General features: G+C 42.6%; 2 protein-coding genes across 3 annotated transcripts in view; one reads left to right on the plus strand and one right to left on the minus strand.

Moving 5' to 3' along the window:
* LOC134565047 (bone morphogenetic protein receptor type-1B-like) overlaps positions 1 to 4,497 on the minus strand; it is an 81,432-nt gene extending 76,935 nt beyond the window's left edge. The window contains 1 exon segment of the mRNA XM_063424414.1: positions 4,367 to 4,497. Coding sequence (XP_063280484.1) covers positions 4,367 to 4,385 — 19 coding nt within the window. The 5' untranslated portion in view covers positions 4,386 to 4,497.
* A 6,085-nt stretch (positions 4,498 to 10,582) lies between these two features.
* On the plus strand, positions 10,583 to 17,109 carry LOC134565054 (uncharacterized). Of its 2 annotated transcripts, none has more exons than XM_063424419.1 (2): positions 10,583 to 15,431; positions 17,053 to 17,109. In XM_063424419.1, exon 1 carries the CDS (start codon positions 10,696 to 10,698, stop codon positions 14,674 to 14,676), a length of 3,981 nt encoding a protein of 1,326 aa, XP_063280489.1. In that variant the 5' UTR covers positions 10,583 to 10,695; the 3' UTR covers positions 14,677 to 15,431; positions 17,053 to 17,109. The 2 variants fall into 2 exon arrangements, with proteins under 2 accessions (XP_063280489.1, XP_063280490.1); XM_063424420.1 differs by having other exon boundaries at positions 10,583 to 15,273.
* The last annotated feature ends 799 nt before the right edge of the window (positions 17,110 to 17,908 follow it).

Consider the following 17,908-nt stretch of genomic DNA (forward strand, 5'->3'; position numbering starts at 1 on the left):
AAGTTCACCTTTATTCAACAGAAGAGAGAGGTGAAATCCTCTCATTCAAAACACTGCCTTTTGTTTCTCACAATAGACTGGGATTACTTTTGTATGATGACAGAATGGTGCCCTTTTCTGGGATTTTGTACAATAAATACTATCTATTATTTCATGATTTTGAAAATGTTTGAACCAGTGACAATTTGGGGTGAGAAATTTCTGAGTCTAACCACTTAGGCATTAAACTGCCATGCATGTCTCCACTGTATCCTTTCAAGTGAGACTCCATTCTCATCTCAGTCTTCTAAGCGCTGACAGAAGTGCAGCCTTCAAGTCCAGTGCTGTTTCTCATACACTGAATAGGTGCTGATGGACATATTTGCAAGCAGACACATTCAGTGTATGGAAAACAGTGAGAAATAATGTGGGACGTCCTGAAAATGAAACTCTGGCATTTCCTCTAGAAGGTATAAAACAACACAGTGATCTAAGGAAACATTATTGTGATGAAAGAACCCAATAGTACAGCGGTGTTAAAATAATAATGCTTGTTCAGTTAAAATGAGATACATTGCTAAGGCCCTTTTACACTGTTTTGTAGAGAAGACCATTCTCCAGGTCATGAATAGAATGAAGAAATGTTAGTATTTAATTTTACAAGTCTTCAGATTATTTAATATTTCATCAGTATATCAGGATTTTTTTTTCAACCATCCAATGCAAATAATGTGCATATATTGAGACCCAGATATTCCACAGGAGCATGAATGTCATTGCATGGGCAAAGATGCAAGATTACAGCTCATCTCTTCTGCATGCTCTGCCTGAATGTGCACACTGCAGACTGGAATAAAAGACAAGTTTCTGCATTGCTAGGAAAAAGCAGCTGAACTTAATTGTGTGTAAATTTACCCTGCAGTGTTTTGTCCTATCAAACAGTAAACTGTCACCTCAGTCATCCTCGTAGGCAAAATAACAAAAGATTAGACCTGATTAGGTCTAACATTGTCTGAATCACATTTATGTTCTCTCAGGGTTGCTGTTCCCTGAGATTCTCCTCGGGGTTGCTGTTCCCCAAGGTAATAAGGTTTTCTGGCTTCTCTAGCCCTAAAGGTTCCACACCGGAGCCAGAGAAGACAAGCTGAGTCTGCCAGTCCATGTTTCCAAGGTCGTTTATTCTTTCATTATCTCTCAGTTCTTTCCCAGCTCTGCAAGGCGTCCCCACCAAAGCAGGACACGCGGCCGACTGGGGCGGATCAGAGGGTCCCGGACCTTATGTACGGTCCCCTTGACCCAACCACCATCCAAAACGTACTTTTTATTTACAAAATTTTGCCGATACCTACTACCTATGCTAACATGTCATTTCTACTCTAAACCAATCCTTGAAATCCAACTCAGCAAAAGATGGGGGATGAGAGCAAGAACAAGGAGGACAGGGGCCACTCCCCAATTCCTCCATCTTGTCTCTTCAGACCCATATACTAAAAATCCTAGCTTCTACATTTACATTCTATGATAAACTAGCTACTACTTATTTTGAATTCTTTCAGCTTGTGATTCTTCATACAATGTGAGTATTCACTCCCATAGCCAGGGATCAAGAGCAGTGTCCTCCTGGGCTCTGTGTGAGGCTGGCTGACCCCCTTGTACAGATCCCAAATCTCCCTGTCCAGTCTCCAAACCCTTCAGAGTGGACAGAGGGATGTCCTGGACCCCGACAATGTTCACCCTGAAAAAACAGGTCACAGAAGTTAATCCAGCCTACAAAAACATCTAGAACCAGAAAACCCATCAAGCAGAGGACAAGTCATATGCCCAGTCACCTGACATGAGCCATACACCTCGTCTCAGCAAGAATTAACCCATTGCAAAAATTTAACTATTGGCAACCTCTTCAACTTTCCCTTCCTCTCCTCCTTCCTTTCCTTTCCTCTCTTTCCCAAATTTCCCAGCAACAAAAATAGAGCTAGCAATACATAAAAGGAAGGTGAATTGCATCCTTGTATACAAAGTCTTTAAAAATTTGAGATTTGCTGAAGATTCTTAATTGAAAGGCCTAAAAGAGACAAGACTGCGGGGAGAAGCTTGTGTTAACATAACCTTTCTGAGGAAGGTGAACAGGGAAAATGAATCAGAAAAACTCCTCCAGGAGAGCTGTTTATATAGGAGGTTCTCTGTAACAGCAATCAGGGGTAGCCTAAAGTTTATCCAAGGGAGGCTACATTTTATTCCCCCTCAGGCCTGACCAGACACCGTACTCTGCTGCTCACAAACTGGCTGGACAAGGAAAACATGTGCTGACAGGGTGGATATCACCAAAATGAAGGTGTCAGACCTATTCTGACATCACTCAGCTGAACAATTGTCTTAGCTCATCCAGAAGCATTTCACTGCTAATGGCCAGAAAGACAAGTTGCTGGTTTGCTCATTTCCTTCTATGAATATGTGCCAGCACACCTGAATCTTACAGCAGAATAAAGGAAAATCCAGAAAGCTGCTGCTAAACTTACTGCTTGTAATGAAATCACAGCAAGATCTTTCTATGCAGACCTTTTTTGGGCTGTTTTCCAGGATGAAGCAACAGCTGTCTTTGCCAATCTCCTCTCACAGGCAAAGAAAATTTTCAAGATTAATTGCCCTGATAGAAAATAGGACAGGTTTTTTTCCCTATGCTTTGTTAGCATTGCTGCTCTTGCAGTCAAGTTTCTATCCTGGAGGCTCTTCCAACTGTGAATTAATTATGATAAGCTGCATACCTGTTATTCATAGAGATCAGGAGTGGTAAACTTAAAATCTCCTTTTATTTCCTAGAAGACTTTATGAAGGCTGAGGCCTGGTAGACCGGGGGCTAGAGCAACATGAGTCCAACCAATATGGTTATAAGCACGTACTCCACTTTATTTCCCGAGATGGCGAGTTATATACAGAGACAGTCGTTTACAGTTAGCAAGTGCATTCTGATAAGCAGTGAGAGTACAGAAGTATGTAAGCTATTGCAGTTTAAGGCAGCCACCGTGTTTTCTCAGTAACTGTTCTATGCTATTAGCACTCCTACCTTAACACATTCCCAGTACCAGATAACCTTATCTGGTACTACGTATGTTGGACGTATGAGGCCTACTAGGCCCAGGCCTGAGGCTGGTCTGAGGCCCAGTTTGAGATAGCTCTACCTTAGGATATAAGTCATCCGGCTCCTGCTACAACTTTATTTTCTGGAAGACTGTAAAATTAATTTCCCACTTCTCCAAGGAGACTAATGAGAGGCAATTGCTGATGTTCTCCTACAGTTTGAAGTGTAGCAAAAGGAAACCTCTGCTGAAAATCGGGCTTTAGCAGAGGACAAGGGCCTGAAACATGGCCTTGCTCTTCCCCTGAAGAGCTTCCAACTAACCCATCAATGAAAGTAGCAGAGCCCATATTCCAGATTGGTGCGTGCCCTTGATGAAACCCATGCTACACAGGATGTCATCCTTTTTAATTAGGACATTTAACAGATGGATATGGCCAAGACCCAGAATTGCCTGTTCTTGTTTAAGAATAAGCTCTCCACCCAAACAAAGTATTAATGTGTCACTCTATATAATAAATACATGACTTGCTATACAAAGAAGTAGAGTTGAATGGCTTTGGCCTTGTCTCGAACTCATTTATTTAGAAGTCTATATATAAACAAGTGCCTCTGACAATAAATTGTGTAACATGTACAAGACAAAAACCACCACACTTCGTTAGCTACAGAAAGACAGGTGGACTGACAGAAACTTCCATTTAGTGCTTTATTGGCTGCCTGCCATAGTTTGAATGGGGGCAATTATGAAAAAATTGAACACATGACTTTAATAAGCTTCAATATAGATCGCTGTCTGGTGGAAACAGAACTTTACAGTAAGTTACTCTGGGTCTAGTCTTTGCAGCTAAGAACAAATGTGTTGTTTCAGATATCAATCATATATTCTTGGTATTATTTGAAAAGGTTAGTGAGAATACTGATGTGGAATTGTGGACGACAAGAAGCAGCCACGGCACCGATCTCCTTCCGCATCCTGTGAGACAGCAAGGCTCCCTCCGTGCCAGTGGGGCAGCACCTCCCTGAGCACAACAGGGCTGTGGCAGCAGCACCTGACTCCAGGAATGCACAGCAAAGAGCAGCTGCTGCTGCTGCAGGGGTTAGACATCAGCCTCTCCAAGTTGAGTTGTTCTCTGCCCACAGCTGAGCACTGGATATTTCACAGATAAATGAAAAATAATCTTATCAAATATTTAGAATGGATATGTCTTGATGCAAAGGTGTCCCTCAGGGGTTTTACAGTTCAAGCTCCCACCTTCAGCAATTGGACAAGCTGTGAATAAGACAGCAAATAATGCATCACTTCACACTCACCATGAGGTTGAGGAGGCATCACTGCAGCAGTTAATGCTTGTTCCACGTTTTGAGCAGATTAAATGAAAGTTGAGGCTTGGATGAACCACCAAGTCTCCTTGCCAACCAATGCTCTTCCTTCCTTGGCCAAGCACAACCTGCCTTTTTCAAAAAAAACTCATGTTACTGCTCTTTCAGCAATAAAGGGAACTTCTTCAGGACTGAAGCAGTCCTTTGATGAGGGAAGCAGTCGCTGGCCCTCTTGCATGAAAGCCTGCCTACATGTGAGCCATAGAAATTCAGAGTTGCTGGAACTGCTCACATGGGAATGGGGGCAGAGACACTGACCAGAGCAAGAGCAGCAGTGGTCCCAGCCTCCCATATAATTTTCTCCTAATTCCCCAGCAGAAGAAGCAGGAGGACAGTTTCTCCTCATCCCCACTACCACCTGCCAACTCCAGCTACCTCCCCTGGCAGCACTGAGGGTGTATTTTCATGTGCTGCTGCCGATATTATTATATTCTGTAATTTCAACCTGCTCACAAATCATCTGTAAAAATAGTAGCAACTATTAACAACAGGAACAATATGCACTGATGACAAATCCATATGAGACATTTCTGACACGCCACAAATTCAGTAAGAACAAGTCCAAATAATGAACTGTCATAATTTGGCGCACAAATGCAACATGGAGAACGACCAGCTAGTCAATAATCTGCAGCATTAGACAGGAGGTCACTCACTTAATGTGAGTCATCAGTGTAATAATTTATGAGAAAGCAGTTACAAAATCAGGAGATATCAACAGACTGTTCTGTGTAAGAAAGGATAAACAAGCCTCCTGCTCAGGACAGGAAATTCACTTTAAGAGCAGTGTTGTGCTTTGGGCAGCATCGTTCCCAAAAGGGATGAGAAAAACTTGAGAAAAACTTGTGAAAAACAAATCCAGAACATCACAAAAAGTACCTTCACCAATTTGAACACAATTAATTATGAGGACAGATTACAATTGTGAGATTTGTTCAGTCTAGAGACAAGGGCCATGTGGTAACAGCTCTGAAATAAGTAAAAAGCCTCTGCAAAGACAGATGAAATGCACCCCTGCTCCATGTGCACTTGCACAACATGGGAAACAAAGGCTGAAATTTGAACACTGAGATCTCAGACATCCAGAAGATCAAGTTTTCTTTGAAACCCTGACAAAGAATAGAAGCAGATTGTTTACAGAGGTGCAAGAATAAACATTTCTTCCCAAAGGTTTAAAAAATTATTAGACAAATGGGTGTCAGAAATGGCTTAGGTACAGTGCCTTCAGGTGGAGGGACAGCCAAGAGAATTCAAAGTTCTTTGCAGACTTACTGTCTGTCACTTTACAAATTTACTTCAAAATGCAAATTCAACTAATTCAAAAACTGAATCTGTATCTCTTAATTTTTAGTATACAAAATTCTTTTAATGTAATTCCACTTTTTAATTTCATAACACTGAAATTCTAACTTGGCCGAATGAACAATAAAGAAAATAACCTAAACCCAAAATGTTTCAATGTAATGTTCATAAACCACATATGGTATTACTGAGACTCTGTATTACTGTTAATTGCTCACCAAGCCAAAAGACCTGTCCTCCACAGAGTTCTAATCAAGATAATTCCATCACTGGAATTCCAAGATTCCAACAATACTGTTCACATTATCGTATTCACATTAGAATACGAATATAGGTTAGATCAGTTGTAGCATCAGTCTTGGTGACAGTCTGAAATCGTGGAACTGTAAAATGGTTTGAATTGTAAGGAACCTTAAAGATCTTAAAGGCCATCCAATTCCAAGCCCTCTGTCCCAGACTGTTCTCTCCAAAGAGAAGTTAAAAAAAAAAAAAAAAAAAAGGAAAACAACAGCTAAAAAATTACTGGGGATCTCAGGGGAAAATTGTTTTGAACAGACACTGAACCTTTGGAAATAAGAGGACTATAGTATTTTGTTTTTTCTTCACTCTGGAGACTCAGAAGTTGCAGCAAGCCCTAAGTTAAATGAAAATATATTTTTAAAATGCTTTGAACATTCCAACATGCTTCTTTGATCATAATAGCTTAATCTAAGAAGAACAAAGCAGCATTAAAAATCACTCTCTGACTCTACCCATGTTTCCTAATCTCCTCTGAGATTATTTTTAATGCAGGCAAGAAAACATCTCTTTCGAATGAGAAAATCCGTATCACATTTGTCTCCAGACCTTTAATTGTTTAATGCTATTTCCCTAGGAAGATGTTCAGTTTCATTTACACAAGCCTCTTTTTTTCTTTCTTTTCCAAAAGGCTAACCAATATTTTGAAATATAAAGCTACTTTACAAATTGCCTTGATTTTTCAAATGAGTTAAACTGAAGCTGTAACAAATAACACAATTTACCATGTCTTCCCCTATTCAGTGTATGAGATCTCTTGCAAATAGCAGCTTCTGCCAGTTGGGGTTTTGGTTGTCAGAGCTGTAAAATTTTCCTTTCCAAAGCTTTATGTTCTTTGTGCACAGCTGGAGAACTTTGTATTTAGCAGAGAATTGCCATGTATATGCAACTGAATTGTTTATTTTTAGGGGAAGGTGAAAAGAAGTATTTTCACTGTAGTGTGAAAGATGATAATACATAGTCAAGTCAACAAGGGCCATGCACAAGAGAGGAGATGAAGAGCCACCAGTCAACCCAGCTGGACTCAAGCTGCCAGGCTTTTATAATATCATTTCTTTATTAACATGAATAACATTTTCCTTACAGCCTAGATCCCTAACAGGCAAAAGAATGTTTAAAAACAGGTAGGAAAAATGCTATTGCAGACTTCCTCCATGCATCTTCTCAAGGAAATAGATACCAAGTGCTCAAAGTGTTGCAGAAGTGTCTTGTATTTCTTTATGGTCTGTGCCCAGTGAATTTCAGGGGAAATTTCCAAAGAGGATGCACTGTTAGAGCACAATACACTTCAAGGATACTGTGTTCAGCTCCATCCAGCAGGTGTTTCGAAGGAATGCTCTGCCTGAAACCTGCCTTTTGATTACCATGGCTTTGGAAACCTTCTGAAAAGAGAGACCTGACAAGGGCACTGAGCTTTGTTTAGAGAATTTAATCCTTATTCTCCCAGCTGCCAACAGGGAAAGGCTATGTTTTGCCTAAGTAAAAAATTCCTTTCTTAGAATCAAGAGATGAAAGTGGCAGAGAAAAGCAAACACCCTCCCTGAACAGCTGAGTTAACATCCCCAACAGCTGACAGTTAGCAGCAGAAACATCCCTTTTCACTTTGACAACATACATCAAAGTAAAAAATCTCTGCCAGGTGGCACTAGGCATTACAGGAATACAAAAAAGAACCAAAGAACAACCTGATCCTGTGAGATTCCGAGTTCCTCCCTCCTGTTGAAATGAATGATGCAGAGGGTGCTACCAATGTAACCTGAGCAATGAATCACACGCCAAAGGCTACAAAACATAAGCCATTCCAGTGCTATACTGAGTATGATTGGAAATATTTCCAAAAAATGAGAAAAAAAACTTTGATTTAAACCGAAATTCCAATCTTGGATGCACACACTGCCATGTGATTTCCATTACTCCTAAAATACTGATAATGTGAGTCCAAAGAAAAAAGTGTTTAAAGTGTTCATAGATTGATTTTTTTTTTTCTCCTAAGACCTTTACTTTTATCAGTGGCACACAAACCTACAGATTTTCAAAAGTATTGGGAAGCAACATGGGTGGTAAGGCACTGGAAACAGATTGCCAGAGCAGCTGTGGATGCCCTGTGCCTGGAAATGTTCAAGGCCAGGTTGGATGGGGTTTGAGCTACCTGGTCTAGTGAAAGGTGCCCTTTCCACAGCACCTTTCCCTGCCCACTGTTGCCATGAGGTTTTTCCTAGTTCGTTGAGCGTTCGTGTTGAAGGAGAGACGTGCAGTTTCTCCCGCTTGTTAATGTAAACACTGGCCATGTTTTGCTAACTGTCTTTCATTGTTTACATATTTCTAGTTGGGAGGAAAAAGGTGATTGACAGTTAGCTTGACCAGTGTGGATTGGAAGGTGGGAATTCCATCCTCCAATCGATGAGCATTATAGGAAATGTATAAAAGTGCCTTTGTAAATAAACCTCGGGGCTTCCTGCTTCCGGCCCTGCTCTGCTCACAACCCAGAAATGTCTATCGAATCCCTCTCTTACTGGTCAGGTCCCACAGTGATAGCCCACAGCAGAGGTGGCTGTTGGAACTAGATGATCTTTAAGGTCCCCTCCAAACCATTCTGTGATACATAAATATGGCAGGCTTGTAGTAAATCTAACTTGAAGCATTACAGTACATTCCATGAAGCTTTTCTTAAACAAAATCTTTACTCACAAGCAGAAGAGTTTGAATGAGGAGTGCATTTGTTGCAGCTCCTTCAAAGATCTGAGCTAGCCTGGCCCAATAAAAAATCAGTAACCCCCCCAGCTGTACTAATTCAGACCCCAGAGATCTGAGGAGTTGGATTTCCTGACAATGTCACCTCCAAAGGAATATGCCAGCTCAGCAGGACTTTTCCAGCAGCCTTGCTTCCTGCCTGTGAGAGGCTGTGGCAGGCTGTGCAACAGCACAGTGGATGGTGTTGTTCATCCCAGTATTTGGCAACTATGAGGAAACCAAATGGGTTGAGAGATAGACCAAGCTGGATTGAAAAGCTGAGAAAAAGCATCAGACACAAAACTCGTAAGCAGTGGAAGTGAGCTGAGAAATCTGGGAACTATATAAACTCGCATAAGGAGGGGAATGTGCTGGGGGAAATTGAGTCAGGTGAAAACAAGAGGTGCTAGATGTTTCTCTACAGCTTAGAATTGCACTTTGATTTGTTGAATCTCATAACTCCTCTGTGGAAAAACCTTTCTGCAAGGCCCTAGCTAAACATCCTGTCCCTTCCAAGTGCTGGACACATGGAGATTTGCAACCTATTATTTGTGCTACTTTGTTCACTCAAGGGAAAAGTTTTGTGACATGGATATGCATGGTCATTGTGCTGCATCATGTTTTGGCACAATAGGGGGTTTGCTGCATGAGAGGACTTCTGTTCTCCACTTGATTTTTTTCAAAGTCTAAACAATAACCCATAAAACCACAATATGTTAGAAGCACACTAAAAAAAATCAACTCACCTACCCACCTGCCTACTAAGGAGATGGCTGAATTAGTGTTACTTCTGCAAGTTTAATAAAGAATATTTATTGCTGAGTGTAGAACCCTTTTTAAATGATTGCCAGAAACTTTAAAAGGTGAGGTAAATAACCACAAGAAGAAAAAAAAAACTACTAAAAAAGGAAAAAGAGAAGGAATTATCTGCAAGCAATTACGCTGCTTTGCTGTGACCTGTTTCCCTCAGCACTACCTGGGGGTGAAGCTAGAACAAACATCTAAGCCACTTTTCTCAAGCGGTCCCCAATTCTTTGCTCAACTCCTCTGTGTGCTCAACCTGAAAACCTCAGTTCTGATCACCCAGCACAGTCAGCACTCACAGGTACCACTGATGCCAGAAATGTGCTTCACAGCTCAAGTAAGTGCATGCCAAAGAATGGAGCCCAGAGTGCCTCAAAACCAACCATGTAGCAAAAAAATGATGTCACAAGGGGATTTAGCCATGTCAGAATGTTGGTGGAGGGTTAAAAAAAATATAATTTCTGGATTGAGTAATGTGTAGGGGGAGGAAAGTAGAGAACGTACAACTGGAACTTGACGCAGCTAGCTGGGAACAAGCGTCAGTTTTTGTAAACAGCTCCATGCTATTGTTTTAACCAAATCAAGTGTGGATCAGGGTAGAAGCGTAGGTATGATTTAAGATAGTAACTAAGGAATAGGATAATCAGTATCTAGGGGTGGGGGTTAGTTAACATGTGTATAATTTAAACTATAAAAATCACGAATCGACTCTGTATCCTTCGGACATCAGATTTGGGTGTATTATCACCCCGGTGTCCCGCGCGCTGGAATAAAGAACCGCATATGATCGCCTCTGTGTGGTTATATGTTTTCCTACGCTAACATTTTTGGCGACCCAGATGGGACCTTGTGGGCGCAGCCAGGACCCCGCGACCCGATCACGCTCCAGCCGGCACCGGGTGATTTCTCGGGGAGCCCATCGGAGCCGCGACCCTCGCCGCTCACAACGACCCCTGGTGAGAGGTAAGGTTCTTTATTCTCTGGTCTGGGGGCCTGCCATTAAGACGCAGCAAAAGCTACGCTTGGTTGGGCAAAAGGAATTCCTGGTGGTATTGCCTAGGCAGCCGTCCGTCAGACATCGCGAAAGCGTTGCAGGTTCGGCATCTGTGGTTTTATGTATCTGTGATATGGAGAAACTAAAAGGGTTAAAAGAGGTTTTGGGCAGCAATAATGCCTCTATACCAAGTTCTTCTCCGTTGGGTTGTTTGTTGGCACATTGGAAAGAGGGGAATTTTGGTCAGGAATTACGAAAAGATAAGTTGATTGAATATTGTAATGTTCACTGGCCAAAATACGCTTTGCCTGAAAATCAGAGGTGGCCGAAAAACGGGTCTTTTGATGTGAAGGTTATTATGCAACTTAGATCGCTTTGTACACAAGATGGAAGGGTAGAACAGTTACCATATATTGACTTATTTCTGTGCTTGCTTGAGAAACCGGTTTTGTGGCTTGACAAAATGAAAGCAATGAAGCTTGAGAATAATAAGTGTCTGGCTTGCGTCCAAAATAAGTATTGTATGGAACATGCAGTTTTAAGTGAAATTTTAGGGGGAAAAAGAGACGAACTGGAATCGGAATTATTGGTATCTCCCATGGCTCCCGGAACCACCACGGCCCCCTCAACACCAAGTTCTACCCCGCTCACCCTGACCCCACCTGATTCTCTTACACCCCCCTCGCTCGCGCCAGCACAATATGTTTCACCCCCACCTTTGTCTGCTGAAGGTGATTATCCTCCTCTGCCTGTGCCAGCCGCTCCTCCGCTTGCCCCTCCTCTGCCTGCTCAGAGAACCCCCCCTTCTCCACATACACCTGCTCAAAGCTATCCTGCTCCCCCGCCCACACCCGCTGAAAGAAAATATACTGATCTTCAAGTAGACAGTGAGCAAGGAAGAACTCAGCTTGCCTTTATTTTTCTGGGTCAGGCACAGGAAGATATTAGGAAAAAGCTACAGAAACTAGAAGGTGAAGAGTTAAGAAACTTAGATAAACTCCTAGAGGTTGCCTGGAAAGTTTATAATAACAGGGACAGAGAAATTGTCAAGAAACAGGGGCAAAGCCTTTTGGCAGTCTTACAGAGACAGGGGCGGGGACGTGGTAGAGGTGGTCGTGGCGTTAATAGAGGTGGCTTTGGCAGAGGTTCTGGTCATGGTAGATTAGGTCTGAATCAGTGTGCATATTGTCGGATGGAGGGACACTGGAAAAGGGAGTGTCCAAACCGGTTTAGCCAGAATGGTCAGCCTCAGTTAGACAGTATGTTTAATCAAAGTGGTGAGCATCAGCTGGATGGTGTAGCCAGGGTCATGGTTTTACATGAGAGGGAGCCAGGATCAAGAGAGCCCATGGTGACTTTGCATTTAGAAGGAAAAGACGTAGATTTTCTCATTGACACGGGGGCCACACATTCTGTACTAAATTATCTTGAGGGGCAAATCGGGAACAAGTCAGCAGCAGTCATTGGAGCCACAGGGAAGGAGGAGGTACGGCCATTCTTGCAACCCCTAGAATTGAGCTTTGAAGATAAGATCTTGACCCATGAATTCTTATACATGCCAGACTGCCCAACTCCGCTCTTAGGGCGCGATCTACTGGCAGCACTGGAGGCAGTAATTACTTTTGAGAATGGTGAACTCGTAATGAAAATTCCGGAGTCTAAGACAGGAAAGATTTTGATGATAAAAGAAAAACCAATTTCTAATATTCCTAAAGAAGTAGAAGATGCAGTAATTCCCTCTGTCTGGGAAACAGATGTACCTGGAAAATCTAAATTGGCACAACCGGTACATGTAGAGTTAAAAGAAGGAGCAAAGGCTGTACGAATTAAACAATACCCTATAAAACCAGAAGCACGACAGGGAATAGCAAAGACTATTGATAAATTTTTAAAATATCGAATTCTAGAGGAATGTAAATCGGAATACAACACCCCAATTTTCCCAGTGAAGAAACCCAATGGTGAGTATAGACTTGTACAGGATTTAAGAGGTATAAATGAAATAACAAAAGACATTCATCCAGTGGTTGCCAATCCCTATACATTGTTAGCATCCGTAAAAGAGATATATAAATGGTTTACTGTAATTGACTTAAAAGATGCTTTCTTCTGTATACCCCTTGACCAAGAAAGTAGGAAACTATTTGCCTTTGAGTGGGAACATCCAGAAAGTGGAAGAAAAACTCAGCTCACCTGGACTCGATTACCGATGGGGTACAAGGGGTCGCCCACTCTCTTTGGAAGTCAACTGGCAAAAGAACTGGAAATCTGGACCAGAGAAGGGCAAGTACCAAGAGACCAATATTTATTACTCCAGTATGTAGATGACATTTTGATTGCAACAGAGGAAGAAATGACCTGCATAAAGGTAACCATTGAGATCTTAAATTCACTAGGAATGGGAGGGTATAAGGTATCCAGAGAAAAAGCACAAATTGCCCAACAGACTGTGATTTACCTGGGATGTGAAATCTCACAAGGGCAGAGAAAACTGGGTACTAATCGTATTCAAGCTATCTGTGCTATTCCAGAGCCCCAGAATCTACACGAGCTGCGGATCTTCCTCGGAATGACAGGGTGGTGTCGCCTGTGGATCATGGACTATGGACTGATTGCAAAACCCTTGTACGAGGCTCAGAAGACGCAGCCGTTCACCTGGGGCAAACCACAGAAAGAGGCCTTCCAGAAGTTAAAGGAAGCACTGACAACTGCTCCTGCTTTGGGGTTACCTGATCTGTCTAAAGACTTTCAGCTGTATGTGCATGAAAGGCAGCGACTGGCACTGGGAGTCCTGACCCAACGACTGGGAAGCTGGAAAAGGCCGGTGGGTTACTTTTCCAAACAACTCGACAACGTAAGTGCCGGATGGCCTTCATGTCTGCGGGCAGTGGCAGCTACCGTGCTGCTGATACAGGAAGCCAGGAAGCTCACAATGGGAAGACACATAGATGTCTATGTGCCACACATGGTAACTACAGTCCTGGAACAAAAGGGGGGCCATTGGCTCTCTCCAAGCCGGATGATGAAGTATCAGGTAACCCTGGCTGAGCAGGATGATGTTGCACTAAAAACAACTAACCTCTTGAATCCAGCTCTATTTCTAGGTGCCACAGCTGAGGAAGGTCCATTAGAGCATGACTGTCTAGAAGTCATCGAGCACACTTATTCAGCAAGAACAGATCTGAAGGATGTCCCCCTGGAGCAACCAGAGTGGGAACTCTTTACAGATGGAAGCAGCTTCATGGAGAACGGAGCCAGATACGCGGGATATGCGGTAACTACAATTGATGTAGTAATAGAGGCAAAATCACTACCACCTAACACGTCCGCACAAAGGGCAGAACTAATCGCATTAACCAGAGCACTCGAGCTGAGTGAAGGGAAGACAGTGAATATTTGGACTGATTCCAAATATGCCTTTGGAGTAGTGCATGTACACGGAGCTTTATGGAAAGAAAGAGGACTGCTGTCCTCCCAAGGGACAAATATTAAACATCAAGATGCAGTCCTACAATTGATAGATGCAGTACAAAAACCTGAACAAGTAGCAATCATGCACTGCAAGGCACATCAATCAGGCAACTCCAAAATTTGTGAAGGAAATCGAAAAGCAGATTGGGCAGCCCGTCAGGTAGCGCGAGAGGTGCAGAAAACAATGGCATTGATACCATCAAGACTTAATATCTCTCAATTTAATTTGCCTCCGAAGCCAAACTATACAATCGAAGATGACAGACTAGCACAACTGCTGAAGGCACAGAAGAACGCAGAAGGGTGGTATGTAACCGCACAAGGGCAAATAGTGGTACCTCCTTTGGTAATGAGAGAAATTTTACAGGTAAAACATAATGAGTGTCACTGGGGTGCAGAGGCGTTGGTAAAGTGGCTAAGACAATACCTAATCTCAGTACGGATGCAAACAGTGGCCAAGTCAGTAATGTCTAAATGTGAAATCTGTCTGAAAAACAATCCCGTAGCTAGACGACAGGCACAGTTAGGCAGAATTCGGATAGGAATAGAACCAGGAGACTATTGGCAAGTGGATGTTGCAGAACTGCCAAAAACTCGGGGATACAAATACCTGTTAGTAGGGGTTGACACATTTTCTGGATAGCCAGAAGCCCTTCCCTGTCGCACAAACCAAGCAAAGGAAACAGTTAAGTGGTTATTACAGGAGATCATTCCCAGGTTTGGGGTGCCCCTAGGGATATCATCAGACAGAGGCCCACACTTCATAGCCACGGTGGTACAAGAGGTAAGCAAGTTATTGGGAATATCTTGGGACCTCCACACACCGTGGAGACCCCAGTCAAGTGGGCAAGTAGAAAGAATGAACCAGACACTGAAGAGGCAGATCAGTAAAATATGCCAGGAAGCCAAACTGCAGTGGCCACAGGCTTTGCCGATCGCATTGCTGAGGGTTCGGATAAAGCCTAGGAGTGGGATGTCAGTTAGTCCTTATGAAATATTGTATGGGAAACCATATGAATCTCCTAACCCCAATCCAAATGTTCATGTCACAGGGAAACAAGATGTGTATAATTATGTTCTGTCCCTCGGGAAAACTCTAGCTCGGCTCCGAAGTGTTCTCGTGTGGAACAGACCACTGGCCCTGGAGAATCCAGTCCACAATATCGAACCAGGAGATGAGGTATACATCAAAACCTGGAACGAAGAACCACTAAAAGAGAAGTGGACTGGTCCCCATCAGGTACTGCTAACCACCTTTACAGCAGTCAAAGTGGCTGGAGTGGAACCCTGGATACACTACACACGTGTGAAGAAGGTCCCTCGTGGAGTCCAGTCGTGGGCTGTAGAAACTTTTGGACCAACAAAGCTGAGGCTGAAACGTCTGTAACTGTTCAAATGGTATTGGTAACTGTGCTCATGCTCTTCCTGTGGGTAATGTTAATTTCATGGATACTAATGTCACCAGTAGGGATTGCTGTTACTTTGGGATATGGGATACAGAAGGGTCAACTAACAACTCTTCATTCTAGAATGAAGAGAGAGATACAGGCAAAAACACAAGTAATAGAAATTTCTAATGAAATTCGGGCTGAGAATGTAATGATTGGATTGGTCAGAGACTTTGCCAAAATGCATAATACCAGCAGAATAACAGCCTGTCTGCCAATACCAAAGGCAGCAGGGGACCCAGTAAGCTGGGGAATAATAACGTCAAAATTACCTGAAATAGGAGGGAACAAAACAATTAACTGTAAACAAGTACCAGAGTCAAGGGTGGTGGTCAGAGAATACTGGAAGATAACAGAGGATTCCTATATGCAACCCATGAGAAAGTCAGAGTGCATTCTTAGTAACGGCAAATTGGGACAAATCATAGAGTGGTGGGTTAAGGACCAAGACCTTGCAAAATGGCAATGTTGGTTTCTACGCTATCAAAAGATCAGGGACAACGCTACAGAAAGTGTTGTGGTGTGGAAATGTGAAGAGAAGGATTGGAAAGGACTGGAACCTTGGGACAGTGCATGGTCTGTGAGCATCCTCCAGAAATTCCAATATATGGAAAGCACACCCTGGTGCATTAAATGGAAAGGCTCCGAAAATGAGACAGATCCCACAGTGACAAATACTGATACTAGCAGTCAGAAAGAGGCAAATAAGGTAAGTTGGTGGGTATGTAAGAAAATTTATGATTGCACCTCCGACAATCTAGAAATGAAACAGTGGTCACCATTGGCAATAGCCTTACGAATTGGTTGTGCCTGCAGGAAAATTAAACACAAACAAGGCAAAATAGATTCTAAGATTATAGTAGGATGTAGCAGGAGTACAATTCGAAGTCCAGGACCATTTGTATGGGCAATGAGTGATGGCACATGGACAACACACTTGCCTATGGACGGGGAGGTAAGAGAAATCACCCTGGGCCTTCCCACTTTATGTCCAATTTGGAAGAAATCCCCATTTAACAGGAGCAGTGAAGCCTTACAAATAAAAGCAAAGCGAGACGTCTCAGAAGACAAGAACCCAGATGACACTTGGAAGGAACCCTCTAGTGGAGTAAAGATTGGGTGGGCCCTAGAATCCTTGTTTGGTCCCATTGCAAATTATCGAAATAGAGAAATGCTATATAGACTCACAGGTCAGGTAGACAGATTAGCAAGAATCACACGAGAAGGATTTAGGGAACTCAATGTGCAATTACAGGCCACCACCAAAATGACCCTGCAAAATCGTTTGGCTTTAGATATGTTACTTTTGAAAGAACACGGAGTGTGTGGATATTTAAAGGGACAAATCGACCATTGCTGCATCCACATCCCAAATGTAACTGCAGATATAGAACATGACATCAGTCAGTTAAAACAAATAGAGCATGAGGCACAAAAGGAACAAAAGGATTTAGCTACTAGCTGGTTGGGTAAAATCTTTGAAGGATTAGGATGGAATGTGAGTTCATGGATAAAGTCTATCCTTGAAAATCTGATAATTTTACTGATTATATTTTTAGTAATTTGGTTAGTTTACAGAATCCTGAAGAGAGAGATACAGAAAAAGGCATCTTGGAACAGGACCATAATGAAGGCATTGGCACGGAACCCAGCACCTTCAATCCGCAACAACATCCCGGACAAAGCCTATGACAACAGAGGATTTGAAGATGAACATCCAGTATGAACTCTGAAGCCTAATGGACTGTATTAAGTGAAAGCATTTACACTTAGTATATTAGAGTGAAAATACTTTCAAAGGGGGGAATGTTGGTGGAGGGTTAAAAAAAATATAATTTCTGGATTGAGTAATGTGTAGGGGGAGGAAAGTAGAGAACGTACAACTGGAACTTGACGCAGCTAGCTGGGAACAAGCGTCAGTTTTTGTAAACAGCTCCATGCTATTGTTTTAACCAAATCAAGTGTGGATCAGGGTAGAAGCGTAGGTATGATTTAAGATAGTAACTAAGGAATAGGATAATCAGTATCTAGGGGTGGGGGTTAGTTAACATGTGTATAATTTAAACTATAAAAATCACGAATCGACTCTGTATCCTTCGGACATCAGATTTGGGTGTATTATCACCCCGGTGTCCCGCGCGCTGGAATAAAGAACCGCATATGATTGCCTCTGTGTGGTTATATGTTTTCCTACGCTAACAAGAACACACTTCCTTTGAAAGAAACAGTCCAACCAAAAATTCTGTTTCCATCTGTTTTGGCGGCATTATTTTGCAGTCACATCAGTGATCTGCTCCACCGTGCAGCTGCCTAAGTCCCAGGGACAAGCAGAGAGAAGAATCAACAGCAAGGAGTTGTACACTGCTGCTCACACACTAAATTAGGCTGGCTGGTTTTACCCAAATGTGAAACCGCAGCCTGGGTGTC

The sequence above is a fragment of the Prinia subflava genome, assembly GCF_021018805.1.
Source record: "Prinia subflava isolate CZ2003 ecotype Zambia chromosome W unlocalized genomic scaffold, Cam_Psub_1.2 scaffold_32_NEW, whole genome shotgun sequence".
NCBI lineage: Eukaryota > Metazoa > Chordata > Aves > Passeriformes > Cisticolidae > Prinia > Prinia subflava.